The 18,623-nt window shown below is 46.8% G+C and overlaps 1 protein-coding gene across 2 annotated transcripts in view; it reads right to left on the bottom strand.

Moving 5' to 3' along the window:
- Nucleotides 1–4,964: 4,964 nt before the first annotated feature.
- Nucleotides 4,965–18,623, bottom strand: part of PCSK2 (proprotein convertase subtilisin/kexin type 2) — a 239,510-nt gene continuing 225,851 nt past the window's right edge. Inside the window, exons 10-12 of one of the 2 annotated variants that reach the window (XM_010860045.1) lie at nucleotides 16,640–16,740; nucleotides 9,238–9,465; nucleotides 4,965–5,631 (exon numbers count right to left, since the gene is read on the bottom strand). In XM_010860045.1, coding sequence (XP_010858347.1) covers nucleotides 5,145–5,631; nucleotides 9,238–9,465; nucleotides 16,640–16,740 — 816 coding nt within the window. In that variant the 3' untranslated portion in view covers nucleotides 4,965–5,144. The remainder of the gene's footprint in view (nucleotides 5,632–9,237; nucleotides 9,466–16,639; nucleotides 16,741–18,623) is intronic. The other variant, XM_010860046.1, reaches the window with a different exon arrangement.

Below are 18,623 nucleotides of genomic sequence, written 5' to 3'. Positions count from 1 at the left end.
GTGGCCAGTTCCAGGACTTAGGGTCAAAAGAGAAAAAGATAAGTTGCAGTCTCTGTCTTCCATCCAGCTTGGAGGAGCCCGTGGCTGTCCTCTTGGGTGAACCAGAACATCTTTCAGGGCACTATGACATGAGACCACCATGCTGGGATGGTGAAGGTGGGGTGGCCTGAAGCCATCCAGGTGGGAACTGGTAACAGTTCACTTTAGAACTAAGGAATTCCCAGCCTCATTTGGCTGTTTGGGCATGTAAAACCCTGTGGGCTGAGATTTCTAATCACCCCCATCCCATCCCAAACCGCCCAGGACTGAATATTAGAGTCTTCATCTCTGGGGCCGAGCGCATTTCTCCATCATCAGTTTGTTTATTCTATCCCCAGATTGACAGTGCGTGTCTTCTAAGTTCTAGAAGAAAAATGAAGCTGGCAGGCTGGCTTGGGAAATTTACTTCAGGTTAGATTTTGATTCCTGGCCCCTTATAAGCTCAAACCCAAATTCAACAGAGAGGTGCTTGAACCCAAGGAAAGGGCCTCTTGGCAATGAAATGCCCAAGAGACTAGCGGACCAACTCAAGTAGGAGTTGATAAATTTGTAAAGCAAAGAGGGAGCCTCTTTCCTAGACGTCCAGGTGCAGGTCACCCTCTCTCCCGCTGCCAGTGTCCTTGGGAAGCCGAATAAAGTGTTGGGAGGCTGTGCGTGGGCGTGGATTCACCGTTGGCAGGTGGAGGGGGTGGAGGGGTTTCCAGGAGCTCACCTGGGGCGGGCCTCTCCATGCCCGGTCCTCAACTGACGTCAGCTCTTCAGAGGCTAGAATCCCCCTTGATACCGGCCTCTGTGTTCCCCTACACTGAACACTCAGATACTGTCCCCAGCTTCCATCATGACTCTGCATTTCCTAAGCTCCCATGTGCTGCATGCCCACCACGCCCCCGCCGCCCCACCGCAACTCTGTCCTTCTTTGACAGAAGACCACATGGCAGCTACAATCAAATCACCTTCGCTGGCCCAAGACCCAGCCTGTGCTTGTGTTTACGGCAAACTCCCAGTGTTTTTCAATCCCCTTGTCCTCTCCTACAGCCAGTGTCTCTAATCTTGGCATTCTGAGTTCTAGAAATTTCTATCAAATTAGACTCTTTGCATCCAAAAAACTTACCCTGGCTATAAGTTCACCAATCCTCCTAATGCACTTTTATCTCTAAATAGGAAATGCTTGATTGTGTTTCCTAAAGGTTTTGTAACGTGTGGTTCTCAGGTGATGCCAATCCATGAAGGCATCGCTCTCATGAAAACCGCTCTTCGTAATTTATAAGTGACGACAATAATGATGCATGGTAGTGAGTCTGTAAGAATTATCAGTTTTTTAAAAAATAGTTTTTGATGTGACTATTTTTAAAGTCTTTACTGAATCTGTTACAATGTCACTTCTGTTGTATGTTTTGGTTTTTTGGCCCTGAGTCATGTGGGGTCTTAGCTCCCCAACCAGGAGATCGAACCTTCAACCCCCGCACTGGAAGGTGAAGCCTTAACCACTGAATCACCAGGGTAGTCCCAAGAATGATCAGTTTTTAAATTTTATCTTTGGGAAATCATTCTTTGGACCTAAGTGTTGAAAAGCAGCATTCATTCTGTCATAAGATCAGATTGGATCTTATGCCTTTCAGTATGTGTTTTCAGCCACAGGCTTTTTTAAGATTTTACTAGTTGGGTTTTGTAAGTAGTGGATCACAGGACAAAACTGAAAATTGTTTTTACAACAAATATGGTAAATGTAAGATATTTGTATTTTTATGAATAACTCTCCAGATTTGCTAGAATAGTGTGTGGTCACATGGGTGGAGCCAGTTTGAGAGACTTTTCATGAACAGTTTGCCATGTAAATCAATATGTAAGAGTATGTTTTAAGGGATTATCAAGTCCTCTCCATGGTAGAGACCCCGGTGCTCACTGAGGATTCTACTGGTTGTCCTGTTATCTCTCGGTCGCTTCCTGTGTAGCAGCGTCATTGACCAGGACTGGCGAGCGCACACTATGTCAAATGACTTGTGTGTCTCCTTCGTACTGAACGCAGAAGAGGGTGAGTCTTCATGGGTTCTTTCTCTCGCCTACTGACCGTCACAGCCTCGTGCTGTTATGACAAACCTAAGGGTGAAGGTTGGAGCAGCCTGAATCTCTGAGCCACTGCGTGGCAAATGGTCTTGGGGAGTTACCCAGATCCTCCATGAAATTTGTGTAAATGATAAACACACCTTTGTTGTGTGAAACCTCTGAGATCTGGGGGCTGTTTCACTACAGTAGAACTGGTCTACCTTGGTGAATGTATTCTAGAAGAGTGTTCTGAAAGATCTTTGGCCATGACTCCAATAAGAAATGTATTACAAATACACTCAGACACACACACACACACACACACACACACACATTTCTGGAAAAAAAAAAGTCAGGAAACAATTGTTATCATTAATATGCATGATCTGTTGTTATGCTAGCCTATTCTACTCCAAAATGCTGGTTTTAACGTCCTAAATTTATATGACAACTGCCAATGTGGTATAACCTGAGTCTAAAAAATGCTGCTGTAGATCATAATTTGTGTATGATTTATTTGCTAATTTTAAATCTTTCGTGCATATTTATGAAAGCAAGCTTTCTAGCTCTTTCTCTGGCAACTTTTAATTTTCTCTCCCAGAATGGATGGAAGTGTTTTTATGTAATACATATCACATCCCACATAATTTCTGGAAGGTAATGTTTTATTGTTGAATCTCCTAATTTACATCATGTATTTTTAAGTTTACTTATAAAATGTTGTCACAGGGAATAACAATATTAACGTGATTATTATTCACTTATTTTCTTTTTTAAAATAAATGACTATAAATAACTATCTCTTGCATTAGAATCAGGATATCATAAAAACCTCACTAGCTGAACATATTTTAGTGTTAATACTGATGCAAAAAATGAAAGAGACCAAATATTTTTAAATAGCACTATATATATTTTATGTATTGTATACTCATATCAAAACTTGCCATTTCTATTAAGAAGCTGATAAGTTACTCTCTAATTTCATAAATTACACCACAACTGTGAAAATATGGACAACTATTTTGTATCTGTGCTGCTATATAAGATACTTAAAGTTTATACAGAAAGGTGCAAAATTACAGAGGTGAAGTAATGGGAATTCATGAACATTTCACCTGAATTTCCACTGGCCTTTTTCTTCAGCCAGAATCATTTTGATATCCTCTGAATATGCTTTTAGAAATGAATGTGGTATCTGTTTCTTCAGTAAATACACATACACACATTTTAGGTATATGTGTGTATATAGAGTTATACAAGTGTATATAAAGATATATACACATATATACACACGTGTATTAGTCTACATATGTATATATATTTCTGTGTGCAGTTAAACATACATGCACACTTAATGTCCTTTGGTTTATTTTCAGACTGTTAATGAGAAATGAAATTTTGATGATTTCCATTTATTTTTGCTTTAAGTCTAAACTGGTTTAAAAAGACCTTTGCAACATGTAATAAATTTCTTTTAAAAATCATAAATATTATTACATCATAAAGCATTCTATAGAGAAGATCATATGGTGTTAGAGAAGGTAGAAATCCATGCCAACATGGGAGAAAAGAGAAAGAACCTGGGTTTTCCAGGCTTTCCCACCTTCAAGGAAGGGCCCTCCTGCTCTGTGTTGCCAACTTAGAGATGAGGAACTCCAGGCTACTCCCACGGAAAGGGAGAAATGTAGCCAGAAGGGGTGGATCAGTTCTTGGGAATCAAATCAAACCAACACATCAGTTCTGGGGGGTTGGGGGGGAACTGGTGAGCTATTCCTTGGGCAGGAGAACAAAGTGACAGCCTCTCGGAAAGCCTTTCTACTTGGTGATGAGATGCTGTCTCTGGGGGTGACTGGGGGAAGGGGGCATGTTACCTTTGGGTTGCAGGTTAAAGCCCCTCCTGGACTGCTTGGCTGCCACAACTGTAGCTGACTATAGTGGTTTCTGTGCGAAGGGCTTCTGCCTCCTTCGGGTCTCAAGTTACAGGGAGATGAGCTGGCTTTTCCCCCTTCAGTGGGAAGGAGCTCCATACAAATGGGGGTTCCTGTGAAGTGGCTGCCCACCTCTCCAAACCTGACCCCTTGGCTTCACACTCCTCTTCCAGAACAGAGGCCATTTCCCCAACTCATCAATTGTAGAAGCTGTTTTCCTCCAATCGTGTGTGGAAAGCTCTAGAAAATGCTCACCTTCTCTCCCCTTCATCAGATTAAGAAGCCCCAGAGCAGCAACAGAAAGGAACATCCCTGTGCTAAGAACTACTAAGCTACTCTTTCCTAGATGTGTCTCCATCCTGCCTTCCTTTTTTTTTGGCATAACTATGGGAGGAGCCCCAGAAAACTGGGGCTGGAGAAAGACTAGGCACACGGAGAGTGAAGGGGGCATCTCCCAGAGTTTACCATAGCTCAGAGCAGAGGCTGATGAAAAGGCAGCCAGGCCTCTGAGCTCTTACGCCTACTACACTGGCGAGCCAGACAAGCTACAGTGCTGACCGTGGGGGTAAGATTTCCTGCGTTCATGCTTTTGGACTCTCTCCTCCCCATCTGGTAACTAGGGGACCTTTCGATTCGCGCCACCTTCATTTACATCCCTGGAAAATCTTGCTAAAAGTCAACACATCTTTCCCCAAAGGATTTACAGCATCTGAGCTTTAAGAGACTCAGAGCTCACCTCCCGTAAACCTGGCTCCTCCTTTTACATTATGGGTCCTCCCTTGAGCTCGTGAATAAAACGTCCTTGGAGTCCCCAGGGCTGGCTTATTTAAATGCTTTCTCTTCTCTTCTATGAAAGAAATGGAGGGGGAGAGCTGTCCTGGGTTGGTTGGCACGATATCACCTATCTGAAGGATAGAAATGAAGACCTTGAAGTCACAAACAGGACAGAGGTATGGGTGGGAGCATTGTATTTGGGGCACAGAATAGAAAAGGTTGCTTCCATGGGAATGAAAAGAATCACTGACAGTGAGCGAAGCTTCAGATCTAGACGTGGGCATCGCTGGTGTAGGGGGAGGGTCACTGCTAGGTTCCTGGAGGGGGCGGCAGGGGTGGGGGGAGGGGGGCCAGGTGCTAGTCCTTGCCAAGGATGCTCTTCAGGCTTCTCTGCACGGCCTCGTCCAGCTCTTCCTCCAGCTCCTCCTTCTTGGACATGGCCAGCTTGGACTGGTAATCCCGCACCACCTGGTCAATGTAGGGGGCACTCTGCGTGCCGTGCAGCATCAGTGTCCACTCCTTCAGCACCCCCTTCTGGGGTGCACTCCCCACGAAGCCCAGCTCCAGGATCCAGGTGCCCCTGGCGTCCTCCCCCCAAGTATGGGTGGTCATGAAAGGCCACTTGTCGAAGCCCACCTTGGCATCGTCATCCCGGGGGCGCCGGCTCAGCAGGATGGACTTGGTGCCCATGGGGGACGTCATGTTGATGTTCAGGTCCCCTCTCCTGGTTGCGTTGACCGTGACAACCGCTTGGACATGCTCCAGGTAGCGGACGAAGTTTTCCTTCCCCTCGCATGCGTCGGTCGTGAGCGTCAGCACCAGCTTGCCCGTGGTCGGAATCTTCCTGAGGGCAGAGTGGTGAGGAGACACAGTGAGGGGTGGGGACACTATCCCAGGGTTTTTTGTTGTTTTTAAAAGAAATTTTGGCTGCATCCTGGGGCATGTGGGACCTTAGTTCCCCCACCAAGGATTGAACCCACGCCCCCTGCATTGGAAGTCGGAGTCTTGATCACTGGACTGACTGGGGATTCCTGAGGGTTTTGAAGGCCCCTCTGGGGAGTGGGGAGAGCAGGGACTCTGGGGTTAATTATTATACCAGCTGTGTGACCCTGAGAAAGTCACCTGCAGTCTCTGATCTATTTGGATGTAGGATGCAGCCGATGCAGTTGATCCTCTTCCCATTTCTCCCAGGTCTCTGCTGGGTTCTCTTGCAGCCTAGGCCCCTGTGGGCTCTGACGGCAAAATGTCAGGGATTTGATCCGGAAGGGAAAACCCTAACCAATGATTGACAGGAGGAGGTGAGTCAATATAGCCTGCTTTCCTCACTGCTGGTGGGGACAACTCAGTGTCCCCAGTGGGGTTGAGCCTAGTTACCCAGGGCAGCGAGGTGCCAGTCAGTGCATCCTCAGTGTCCTCTCTACTGGTTGCTCTCTTTCCCTGTCTATATCCCCTCCTCCTCACCTGTGTCTCCTGAGATCATCTCTCAAAGAAAACAAAAACAAAAACGACTGTCAGCACCTAAGTCCCACCAGGGCAACTGAGAGTGAGACGGGAGCTCAGAACTCTTTCTTTTACAGCACTAAGTACTTTGATAAAGAGAAATTATTGCTAAAGTGATTGCTATGACTAGCATAACAATGTGACTGCAGCTCAGAAGTGACTGGTCACAGCCACACCTGACCGGTATGCAGTTGAGCATACCCTCCACTCTCTATTGAGCTGCTTCTGCTATTCAGGTCAAGTGTTAACATTGATTTCCAAATTCACTTAAAATTCAGAGTTTGTCATGACCTTCAGGGGCTTCCCTGGTGGTTCAGATAATAAAGAATCTGCCTGCAATGCAGGAGACCCGGGTTCAATCCCTGGGTGGGAAAGATCCTTTGGAAAAGGGAATGGCAACCCACTCCAGCATTCTTGTCTGGAGAATCCCCATGGACAGAGGAACCTGGTGGGCTACAGTCCATTGGGTTGCAAAGAGTCCCACACCACTGAGCAACTAACACTTTGCTCAAGAAGCTGAGTGGGCAGGGGAGGGTGGGGGCTGAGCCAGACAGGATGCTCGGGGAATGCGCTGTCGGGGCGGGGGGTGGTGGGCCAGGTGCCTCTGCTCACTGACTTGGATGGTCCAGCGCAGGTGCCTCACAGCCAGGTCTGTTTTTCCCTCTTATTTTAGGCAAGCATCCTTCATGGATTCTCCTGATCAAGTCTCTTTAGAAAACTGCTTTTCGAGTTGACCGCTTCTCTGGGAAGATGAGCACTGAGGAGACTCATAAACCCGACAGTCGCCACTCAGCGGCTCCCAGCCCGTTTCCGAGCAGCCCCGCATAGACTTGGCCGCTGCCGGGGGGTCATGGAGCCCTGCGGCTGGCCCCAGAGAAGCTTGATTCCTGACAGTGAGGGCTGCTTCTGCCAGAGACCCAGCTGGTCTGGGTGCTGCCCCTGGAACCTCGCTGCCCAGCCTCTGAGTTCTTCCAGCATGGCATCTGCCCCAGACCTTGCTCATCAGCACCTGAGATCAAGTTCAGGTGGAAAGGGGTGGGTGAGGGGGCAGAGGGCACCCAGGAGACCAGAGCCCTTCCAACAAGGCCTGACCTCCCCCACCCCAAATTTCCCTGGCTGGTCTGACCGCCCTATTGCCTATCACCACTGTTTAGATGCCTTCCTTGTGCCCAGGTGAAGCTGGCTGAATAGTCTTTCATTCCACAAATATTGATCCCATGACTGCTAAATTCCAGGCGCTGTTCTAGGCCCTGAGGACACACCAGCAAATGGGACAGGCTAGGCTCCTGTCTCGGGAAACCCAACTGAGTTCATGCTGAAAGTGCTCTCAAGGGAGGGGATATACACATATAGTTATGACTGACTTGGGGCTTCCCTGGTGGCTCAGATGGTAAAGAACCTGCCTGCAGTGCAGGAACTGTGGGTTTGATTCCTTGGTGAAGGGAATGGCAACCCACTCCAGTATTCTTGCCTGGAGAATCCCCATGGACAGAGGAGCCTGGCAGTCTATAGTCCATGGGGTCTCAAAGAGTCTGACATGACTGAGCGACTAACACTTTCACTTTTCATGACTGACTTGCCTTGTTGTATGGCAGAAACCCACACAACATTGTACAGGATATATTCTCCAATTAAATAAATTTTATAAAAAAGAGCTCTCAAGTTTCCTTTCATTAAATAATGCTTCTGAGACCACCCACAAAATTCAGTCTTCTGGACCTTATCTAAAATCTCAGAAATCAGAACCTCTGAGGAGTGGGGCCTTGAGAGATGTATTTTACCACACAAACCAACACATTTCTATATACTTTCTTTTTCTATTATTTGGGCACACTGGGTGGCTTGTGGGATCTTAATTCCCCAACCAGGGATCAAAACTGGGTTCCCTGCAGCAGAAGCGCCAAGTTCTAACCACTGGATGACCAGAGAAGTCCCCTTTTTTTTTCCCGTAAGAAATTTCTATATATTTTAAAGTTTAAAATTGCTGTCATAGTATATGTGTACATGTGTATTTTGCTGAGAATAAAACTGTCTCAACAGATCACTTGGGAAAGGTAAATTCTTGATGAATTTGTATAAAACCCTGTAAGAACCATATAGGCAAGAACATCTATATATATAGTGACATGAATTTAACCTGAACAGCTGAAACATAATAAAAGACTTTTCCAGATTAAAAAAAAATATATAATGCTGCTAACACTGGGTAAGCTCCCAGCTGGTTGTGAGTCTCTGGGATGGTCACACTTCAGGGCCTCAGATTCCTTAACTAACATGAGGGCATCAGATGGCCTATTTCCAGTGTTGCCTCTGGCTCCAAATTCCAGAAAGTATCTGAATTAGGACAGAGTGCTCAGTGCACTTGGACCTGGGAGGGAGACCGTCATTCATCCTGGCATACGCTCTCCATTTCCCACCCCACTCCCCGCAAAAGCACAGAGCATGAGGATCAACAGAAACCCAGTCTTCCTGTCCGGGACCATCGTGGAGAACAAGGTCTGATGTCAACACAAACCATGACTAAGCGGCGCCCCAGTGCTCATTCTCCTCAATACTGCGGTTGTACCACCTTTCTGCTAATTGGGAATGTAAGCCAAGACGCAGCTGACTACATCCTGCTCTCGTCACACTGCCCACGGCCCCCACCTGCTGTGGCCCAGAGTCTACAAAGGCACACGTGCTGAAGGGCTCCCCCTTAGCAAAGTCCCTCTTTGTAAATCTCTCCCTCTTGGCAATAAGGAATGGAAGTTCCAGGCCCTAGGACTCTGGAGACTGGATACTCTGAAACTGCCCAATGCTACAGCTCTGCCTGGAAGCTGGCTGTCCCCGAATCAAACCCAGTGCATCTTGGGAGGACAGAAAGAGGGCATCTGACACGGTCGCCAGCACGGTGCTAGTGTCTTTAGGGTATTTTCCACGAGTAGCGGCAGAGCTTGCTGCCCCCACTTACTCTGGGTTCTGCACGGAGCCGCCCACGCAGTGGAACCTCTCGGGCACCGTCTTCCAGTCCTTGGCCATCTTCACCATGGCACCTGCGTCTAGGACTCCGTAGCCAAAGAGGTGATTAAACTCCAGGCCGACCCCATTCCTCCGCCACTGATGGACCTCGTCGTGAAGCTGGTTCCGCTTGGAGGTGAGCACAGTCAGATGCTGCATGTCTCTCCAGGTCAGACCCAGGCTGTGGACCGGAGGCAGGGAATTCAAGGACAAGGGCATGGGACAGGGGTGAAGAGAAGAAAAAAGGGACACAATGACTAAGATACCATGTAGACCTCCAGTAAGATTTTGGAACATCTGTGAACCCCCAAGTCAAGGGAGGATTATCCATGCATTATTTATAATATAGGTATAGCTGTACATCAATTAAAAGTCTTGCTTTTCCTAATTAAATATATTTCAAATGCAAAAGCGGACACACTCCGGGATGGCTAAAATGAAAAAGGCTGATAGTACCAAGTGTTGACAAAGATGAGGGACAACTGAGTATTTTGCAGATGAGAGTGTAAATTATTGCAAATACTTTGGAAAACAGTTTGACTCTATCTTTTAATGTTGCCCACATGCTTAAGCTGTGGCCCAGAAGTTCCATCTCTAGGTGTGTAGCCAACAGAAACGTGTGTATATATTCACCAGACATACATGTACTGGAAATGTCCATACGCCCAAACTATGAAGCCCCCAAATGCCCATCCACAGTAAAGTGAATAAGCCAAATGAGACATATTTATTGGACATGGAACACTGCACTGCAGTGAGAATGAACTATAGCTACTCAGAATAACGGGGATGAAGAGAATGCCGACCCAAAGAAGTCAGACACAGAGGAGAACAAACTATACGATTACAGTCACTTAAAGAAGAGAAAGAGGCGCAACGAATGTGTGCTGTCAGAAGTCAGATTAATGGTGGGTCTTGCACAGGTGGTGTTTGGAAGGGACACAAGGGGCTTCTGGGTGCTAGCTGAGCTTTGTTTTTGGACCTGAGTGTTGGCTACTTGCAAGCATTCCATTTGGGAACATGGGCTGCCAGTTCTTCAAGAGCAGAGACAACAGCCACAATATCTGTCTCCCCAAGGCCTAGGATGGCCCTCCTCGGCACACTCGTCATTCAGCAAATAAACAAGTTGGCTTGCAGAAGTGTCTTTGGAAATTAGTGTCTACTATTACTCACTGTCTGTGTTTTTCAAAATGTCAGCCACGACCTGTTTGTGGGCCAGAAGGTAGACTGACTGCATGGGCTGTGTATCTGGGTTGCGCAGTAAAATCATTTGTGGGACATTTAAGACCAAACCGCTCCAGCCACATCTTAGACTAAGTAAATAAGAATTTCTGGGAGGGGGACTCAGGCTTGGGAAATTGTTAACACTTCTTGGGGCATTCCAGGAGACAGCTGAGGTTGAGAACCAGGTTCTTTATGAATGAAGCTGTCATGAGTGGAAGAGAACAAAAGAGAATGACAGTGTGACTGTAATTGGGGAAAGTGTGTGTGTGTGTATGTGTGTGATGTGTTGGGTTGGAATGCAAAATGTATTTCTCACTAAGAGTCATGGTCAACAATGTTGGAAAAACCTTGTACTACAGTTCTCCTCAGAATCAAATGATTCAAAGAACATCACTCATTTGATAAAATCTCATCATGGGCAGGTTTCATTGGTTCAAAACTTTGAATCAGAGTCAGAAGACACTTGTGATTCATACACTCTTGAAATGTAGACTTTCAGGTTTTAAGGAGAAAGTTTCAAGGAAAGTCAATGCTTATTTGAGAAATTTAAGAACATATTTATTTTGGACATACGGTCCCCTGGACACGTGGACTAGGTGAACAACGTGAAATTCCCTGATGTTGATTGTGGCTGAAAGCTCAGTGCTTTGGTGGAACAGGATTCTGAATTCATTTAACCCAAAAGTGTTGATAAACCCAAACAGTGTTGATAACCCAAATGTGTTGATAAACTGCTATCTTCAGGGTAATCAGAGGGCTGGCTGGCAGGTGGAGTAGCTCTCACCTTTGCAAGGGGTTCTGCCACAATAATGTGATATGCTTCCTGAGGGACCCCATTAGACCTTTCTGCATGGATTTACTCTCATGGGGCACATGAGAGAGAAAGAATGTGTTAGAACAAGGATGTTCTCATTTCTAAACTAAATCAGAGCAAGGCCCATACTCCAGTGTCAGAATTTGTGACACCGGTTGAACAACCATTTGCCTATGCCTGAAAAGTAACACTGAGTCCCTCCTATTTTTACATTCTGAGCAACTTCTGAATTGACAGAAGATGTGCATATATGCTAAGTTGCTTGAGTCGTGTCTGACTCTTTGTGACCCCAGGCTCCTCTCCATGGGATTCTCCAGGCAAGAATACTGGAGTGGGTTGCCATGCCCTTCTCCAGGGGATCTTCCCAACCCAGGGATCAAACTCACGTCTCTTGTGTTTCCTGCATTGGCAGGTGGGCTCTTTGTCACTAGCACCACCTGGAAGACCTGACAGAAGACAGTGTGTTAGTGTCAGTAGTTTAGTTGTGTCCAACTCTTTGGGACCCCATGGACTGTAGCTTGCCAGGCTCCTCTGTCCATGGAATTCTCCAGGCAAGAATACTGGAATGGGCTGGTATTCCCTTCTTCAGGGGGATCTTCCTGATCCAGGGATTGAACCCGGGTCTCCTGCATTGCAGGCAGATTATTTACTGTCTGAGCCACCAGGGAAGCCCCATTGTGTAAAACAGGGATCTCACAACCTGCTTCAAGCTTTAATCCTACTACGGAAGCTCAAGGGTTGTAGGTGACACTTATTAACTAATACAAAATAAACATACAGACCACCTGCAGTATGGAAGTCACTGTGTTCAGTGTTACAGGCAAGGAGTAGGGCACGCTTTTAAATAGTTATATAAGAGTTGGAAAAGTAAGACAGACCTACGGAAAAGCACTGCACACTGAAGTGATTCTATGAGCATCTGTTGAGTGTGTATCATGTCCAGGCTCTGCACTGGTTATGAGCAGGCTGTGGAAAGGTCTCAGAGCCTATAGTCTGGGGGGCAGATAGACAGACAGCTCAATATTTAAAAAGGGGGGAGCTGAGCTCCCTCCCTGTCATGCCGAGGGAGCCAACAATGGGGTCCCAGAGTTATCCCAAGGAGAGCATCTCACAGAACGTGGACCAGCTCTGGAACCATGTGGGAACCTGTGACAAACACGGATTCCTGGTCTCAACCTCAGGTCTCCGGCATCGGACCTCCTGGAGGCTGCAGGCCTGAGGATGCACACTTAGGACAGTGCCCAGGTGATGCTTCTGTACATGGGGTTTGATAACACGGGTCTGAGATGGTGGTTCACAGCCTCGGCTGCACGTGTGGACAGCATGAACACAACGATGGCGTCAGACAGGACCCAGAGTTGTTGCTTCCATGGACCTGTCCATACATCTGCCAAAGGCTTGAAGGATCCAGAGGTGGGAGAAGGCAAGCATTACTCAGGTGATAAACTTTAAAAAGTACAGGAGGTCAGGAGCCCCGAGTTTCAGGGAGGGAGAGCCAGGGACTGAGGCAGGAGAGAACCACATGTTAGAACATCAGAACTTTATCTGAGGAACAGATATGAAGGCAGAGGTGCTTAAGCTGATCTTCAGAAACATCACCCAGAGAAGGAATTAAGATGTGTGGGACTGGAAGGAAGTAATATTCAACAGCAGTATGGAGGAATCTCTCAGACATAATGTTGAACCAAAATGCTCATACTGATACTCAGGTGATTGTCTGTTTCCTTTTGGGTGCTGCTTACATGGATGTGTAAGGCTTCCCTGGTGGCTCAGATGGTAAAGAATCCACCTGCAATACAGGAGATATGGGTTTGATCCCTGGGTGGAGAAGATTCCCTGGAGAAGGAAATGGCTACCCACTCTAGTATTCTTGCCTGGAGAATCCCGTGGACGGAGGAGCCTGGTGGGCTACAGTCCACTGGGTCTCAAAGAGTCAGACACGTCTGAGTGACTAACACCAATACTACACGGATGTGCTAGCTTTATAAGAAGTCTCTGAGCTTTCCCTAACATGTGTGCACTTGTCTCTGTGTTTGTTATACTTTGATGGGGCTTACATGACAAAATCATTCCTTGGAAGGTCACTTTTGGAAACACTGCCCTAGCCCAGAATGTGGGCTGCTTTACTATGGATGGTTCTCCTGGGCCATAAGTTTGCCTTCTTATGATCCCCTCAGAACCCCACAGTAAGTCTGGAGTCATGGAGAGAACCCCACATATGGGAAGATAGCTCTGTGTGTGTGCTAAGTCACTTCAGTTTTGTCCAACTCTTTGCGACCCTGTAGACTGCAGCCCTCCAGACTCCTCTATCCAAGGGATTCTCCAGGCAAGAATACTGGACTGGGTTGCCGTTTCCTTCTCCAGGGGATCTTCCTGACCCCGGGATCGAACCTGCATCTCTTACATCTCCTGCACTGGCAGGCGGGTTCTTTACCAATAGTGCTACCTAACCCCCACTAGAGATATCCTGCAAAACTAATATTGGACTCCCTGGGAAATGTGAGCAATGATCTCTGGGGAATCAAGAAGGTATTTTCAAGCATTTGGCAGAAAAGCATTTTATGAGATTAAACAACAAGGTGATGACTGGTCAGGACAGAGGACTGGGTTCCCTTTGTCCCCTGGAGCCACAGAGATGGTCCTTCTCCCTCTTTCATGGTCCTGATGGGCAGATGTTTTAGACAGGATAATTTGTTTACTGAATTCAGGTTGTTTTGGAAAAGCTTTCCCGTTGGCCCTCTGAGCAGGAAACAGCCCTGACTGCTGCCACATATGTCCCCAAGGACTCCCACGTGCCTCGTCTGAACACAAAGAGAGGTGAGCTGCAGGAAGTGTTCACAAAGAGAGCCTTCTGGCCTCCTTCCTCTGGGCTCTCTCCCGGGGTTATTTCATGCTGATCAGAGGTTTTAACTCCTGGCTTTGTTGTTCAGTCGCTCAGCAGTTTCTGACTCTTTGCAACTCCATGGACTGCAGCACGTCAAGCTTCCCTATCCTTCACCATCTCCGGGAGTTTGCTCAAACTCTTGTCCATTGAGTCCATGATTCCATCCAACCATCTCATTCTCTGTTGACCCCTTCTCCTCCTGCCCTCAATCTTTTCCAGCATCAGGATATTTTTCAATGAGTCAGCTCTTCACATCAGGTGGCCAAAGTATTGGAGCTTCAGCTTCATTCTTCCAATGAATATTAGAGCCCTTTTGCCCACTGAAAAGTCTTGGACTTTACCACCCCAGGAAGGGCTTATGCAGCCCACTCCCTTGCCTTGATTTGGAATAAACTCTGAGGCAAGATTTACATTCCAGAACTCCTCCTGGAGTCAGGCTGAGGCCAGAACCTTTGGAAAAGCATCCTTGCTGAGATCCTTTTCCATCTCTAACCTACTTCCTCTCTTTCCCAATGGTCTCTGCTGGGAGCCCATTCTTAATGAATCGCACCAAATTCTAATCTCAGGGTTTCCAACCCAGGTGGCTGGTGTCCTGAGAAATCTGAGGACTGGCTTCCTAGATGGGTTTGAACCACCTACTACCTGGTATCGTTTCCCCCCCCCCCCTGTTTATGGCAAGAGAGTGCTCAGTTGATGACCACTGCTCCAAAATGAAGTATGCCTAAGCAGTGACTGCATTCTTTTCTGTGAGGAAAGCTGCAAGCATGGTAAAGAATGAGGAATAATTGTTGCAGAGCCCACAAATCTGTTGAAAGTTCCAGAAGCCTGCTCAAGCACTTTGATGGATCTAGGTGTCACTTTGTTGGCATATAGGATTCTTAGGTAGCTCAGTGGTAAAGAACTCTGCTGCCAATGCAGGAGACATAAGAGACGTGGGTTTGATCCCTAGGTTGGGAAGATCCCCTGGAGGAGGAGGGCATGGCAACTCACTCCAGTATTCTTGCCTGGAGAATCCCATGGACAGAGAAGACTAGTAGGCTAAGCTGTTGGCATATATGCCTGAGCAAGTGACTTTTTTGCTTGTCAGAATCCAGGGAGACTTTAAGGTGAGTTCTTTCCTCTTCGATTTAAGGGGAGACAAGAAACTCCTTATTCCCTGTCCTCTGTGAGACTCTGTGGCAGGACCAGCCTCCCTCTGCTTGTCTGCTCCCAATCAGAGTGAGCGAGACCAGCTCAGACTTTAGGACCTGACAGGCCCTGAGAAGAAGATTTTCATTTTTAGGAAATGCACATAATATGTAAGGTTTTTTTTGTCTTGGTACTTAATAGGAAGAGAGTGTCCGTTTCTTCTTTCTTAAATTTTCCACCTGAGTTTTGTTAACAGAATCAAAGTTTGGCTTGGCCCAAAGACAGAAGTCATCCCCAATCTGGGGCCCAATTTGTAAAAGGAGGATAACGATGCCTTTTTCTGCTTGAAGGCATAGGGGTTGGACTAGATAATCTTTTGAAGTCCTTTCCTATTCTAGGAATCAGCTCTTACCTCCTTTGCAAGTCAGAAAATGCACTGAATCGCTGGAGAGTCAAGCAGGCTGCCTGAAGATTGACGCTAGAAGCTCTGGTTGCCTAGCAACAGCTGACAGGGATGGGAACTCAACTTCCCTTCCCCAGGAGCCAGAATCCAACTTCTTACAAGTTTCTGGTTCTGTGTTCTCAGATAATTCCTTGCACAGTGGGCATGTGCACTTACACCACATGGATGTTGCCTGAAGCCACAAATCATTGCTCAAACCAAAGGCAAGTCTCTGGTTTGCACTAAGACAGGGGAGCAGGTGGGCAGGGACCTCTGCTGGTGCTCAAATCCAAGGTGGGTCCAGCAGCAGTGATGTGTGGCTTCTCCGTGGGATGGTGAGAACAGAGAGGGTGGGGGTCTCTCACCGGTAGCTGGAAGGTAGTAGCAAAGCCCATTTCTTGGACTACATTGTGTGACTTTGCCCACATTGTCTCAGTATTAAAGTGAGTTCACCATATAAGTTAACAAATTTGGAGCAAGAGCATCTTGTTTCCATGACATGTTCTGAAAACCTTGCTAGATAACCAGCTTGGCAATGATCTTTCATTTACCTGATTGGGAGTATTATTAGAGTGAAACAGCCATGAAATCCACAGATGAAAGAAAATATCTCTGTGACCCCATGTGTGATTGGGTGTTGGACTCTTGTGCTCTCTAGGGATGTAGTTTTGTGGGGTGTGTGTGTGTGTGTGTGTGTGTGTGTGTGTGTATCATTAGCAACACCCAGCAGAGTTCATTGGCCCTGACTTTTTACTGACTCTCCCACCCACTTTTGCCTCCATGGACACTGGAGGTGTTGGGTTGGGAGACTTGTGTTAGTTCACCCTGAAGAGTTGGCCCTTGGTCCCAAGCTGGAAACATACTTAGCCTCTAAAGCCAGTGCGAACACTCCGGCTGCTTCGGGAGCAGCCGCGGATGTCCCAGAATGCCTCAGGGTGCAGTTGCCATATAAATCTGTGGTTGCCTGGAGGGGAAGAGAGTGAGGAATGAGTAAAGAAGCCCCATTGCTTTAAACTCAAAACAACACAGAGCAGAAGATCTTCTGTTTCTTTTACTTAAAGTCTGCCTTGTTCTGAAGATGATTTAGATGAAGGCAAGAATAAGCTTAGCACTCATGTATTTATTTTGCCACACATTTTTATCTGAGCTTCCTAGTAGCCTATGCAAAAAGGGAAACACAATCAGTTATAGTTACAGTGTCCATAAGATACAAGCAAGTCAACTGTTTAGAGAGTCAACTTTGCAGCTATTCTAATAAAGAGATATTTAAAGTGACAAGCCAATACCACCACCATTTTCAATGCAATGGTGGGATTTGTTAAAATGAGATTGGCTCAGAAAGCGCAGGGCCACTTCATCAACAAATTATTTTCCCTTCAGGAAAAAAGGGTGGCATTCCTAAAGAGGAAAAATGAAACAAGTTCAGCTAAAGTTTGCCTAGAGGGACAGCCATTAAAGAGAAAATGTTACGTTCTCTACATCTACAATCCACCAAGAGATTCTGGAACACAGTGAACAAGACAACTGCTACATCAGTGATTACCCCAAGTGGGGAGGTTGATCAGCTGAGTTTTAAAGGATTTTACAGAGAAAGTCCTCATCTTCAATGTTTGTGAGAGACAGGGTTTTCATTAAGATTGTTTATAAACCAGGAGAAGACTCATTTATCTTGTTTGTCTGTAGGCTCCTTGAGTGGGTCTTTTATTTTGGGGGACAAAGCATCCGGGCAGTTTAAAGTCATCTCCTGGGGAAAGTGACTATATTCAAAGAGAATTCAGTGCTCCTCCCCAGCTGGAGTAGCGTCACAGACAGGGGTTGAGGACAGAGTGATACCACTGGAAGGCCCTTGGGGCAGGGAGGGGAGCTTCTGGGGAGTGTTTGGGAGAAGGCTTACAAGCAGAACAAGACTGGGGCCACACTTGCTCGTCCCTTTCTGCTCATACAGCTCAGAAGATGAGAAAATGAAGCCTCTTTCCACTTGGGAGGAGCTGACACACTTTCCATCCTCCCCAAGACTAAGGGGAGCTGAGCAGACTCATGGGAGAAATTAGGGGGGTTCATGGGGGAGCCAGGCTAAGGTCTGGGTCTCCTGCAGGGAAGGGACTTCTGCCAGCTCATGTGAGAGCTGGTCGGGTGGAGCCCAGGCAGGGCCTTGGGACTGAAGGGCTAGCTGGTACTGATGGCTGCATTCTTGTTCCTGCCTTTTTCCCAACCCTGGAGGAGGTGGTGGCCAGGCAGAATGTAGCCCAGCCTGACTACTGAGTCACCCACTAAATTCCTAGCTTGGAGGACTGAGAAAAGGCTGTATGCCTAGCGGACTTGGAAAATTCACTGTTAAACCTAGGGCCCAGGCAGGCAGAGTTGCTCAGAAGAGTGCAATAAATGTCTATGATTCTTAACCTTTTGGTTTTCTCAACTGAGGACCCGGTTTAAAATATTATGAAACACACTACTCTTCCTTTGCAAAAACACACATGTGCCCACTTTGGGGGAGGTCTAGGGACCGGGAAAAATCCATCCGTGGATGCCATTTCTAAATTACACTAATAAATGGATATGTTCTTGGCTCAGATGGGGTGCAGGTGTGATGCTCCAGTTCTTAATATTAGTCACCTTATAAGCAATATGCTGGGGCAACATCTTGGTAAACTAGAGTTCATCATTATTTGTAAGCCAGAACAATAAACAGGAAAATCTATGGACCATGAGTGGGAAGGAGGTCATGGCGCTCTTGTTTTTCGTGAGGCCTCGACCTTGATAACAAACATCATCAGCCCAGAAGAGGGGTGCATCTCCCCTCGGAACAGGGGCTGACTCTTTGAAGGCAGGCCCTCCTTCCATGATGTC

The sequence above is a fragment of the Bison bison genome, unplaced genomic scaffold, assembly GCF_000754665.1.
Source record: "Bison bison bison isolate TAMUID 2011002044 unplaced genomic scaffold, Bison_UMD1.0 scf7180017864461, whole genome shotgun sequence".
NCBI lineage: Eukaryota > Metazoa > Chordata > Mammalia > Artiodactyla > Bovidae > Bison > Bison bison.
This window is presented reverse-complemented; position numbering and strand designations above follow the sequence as displayed.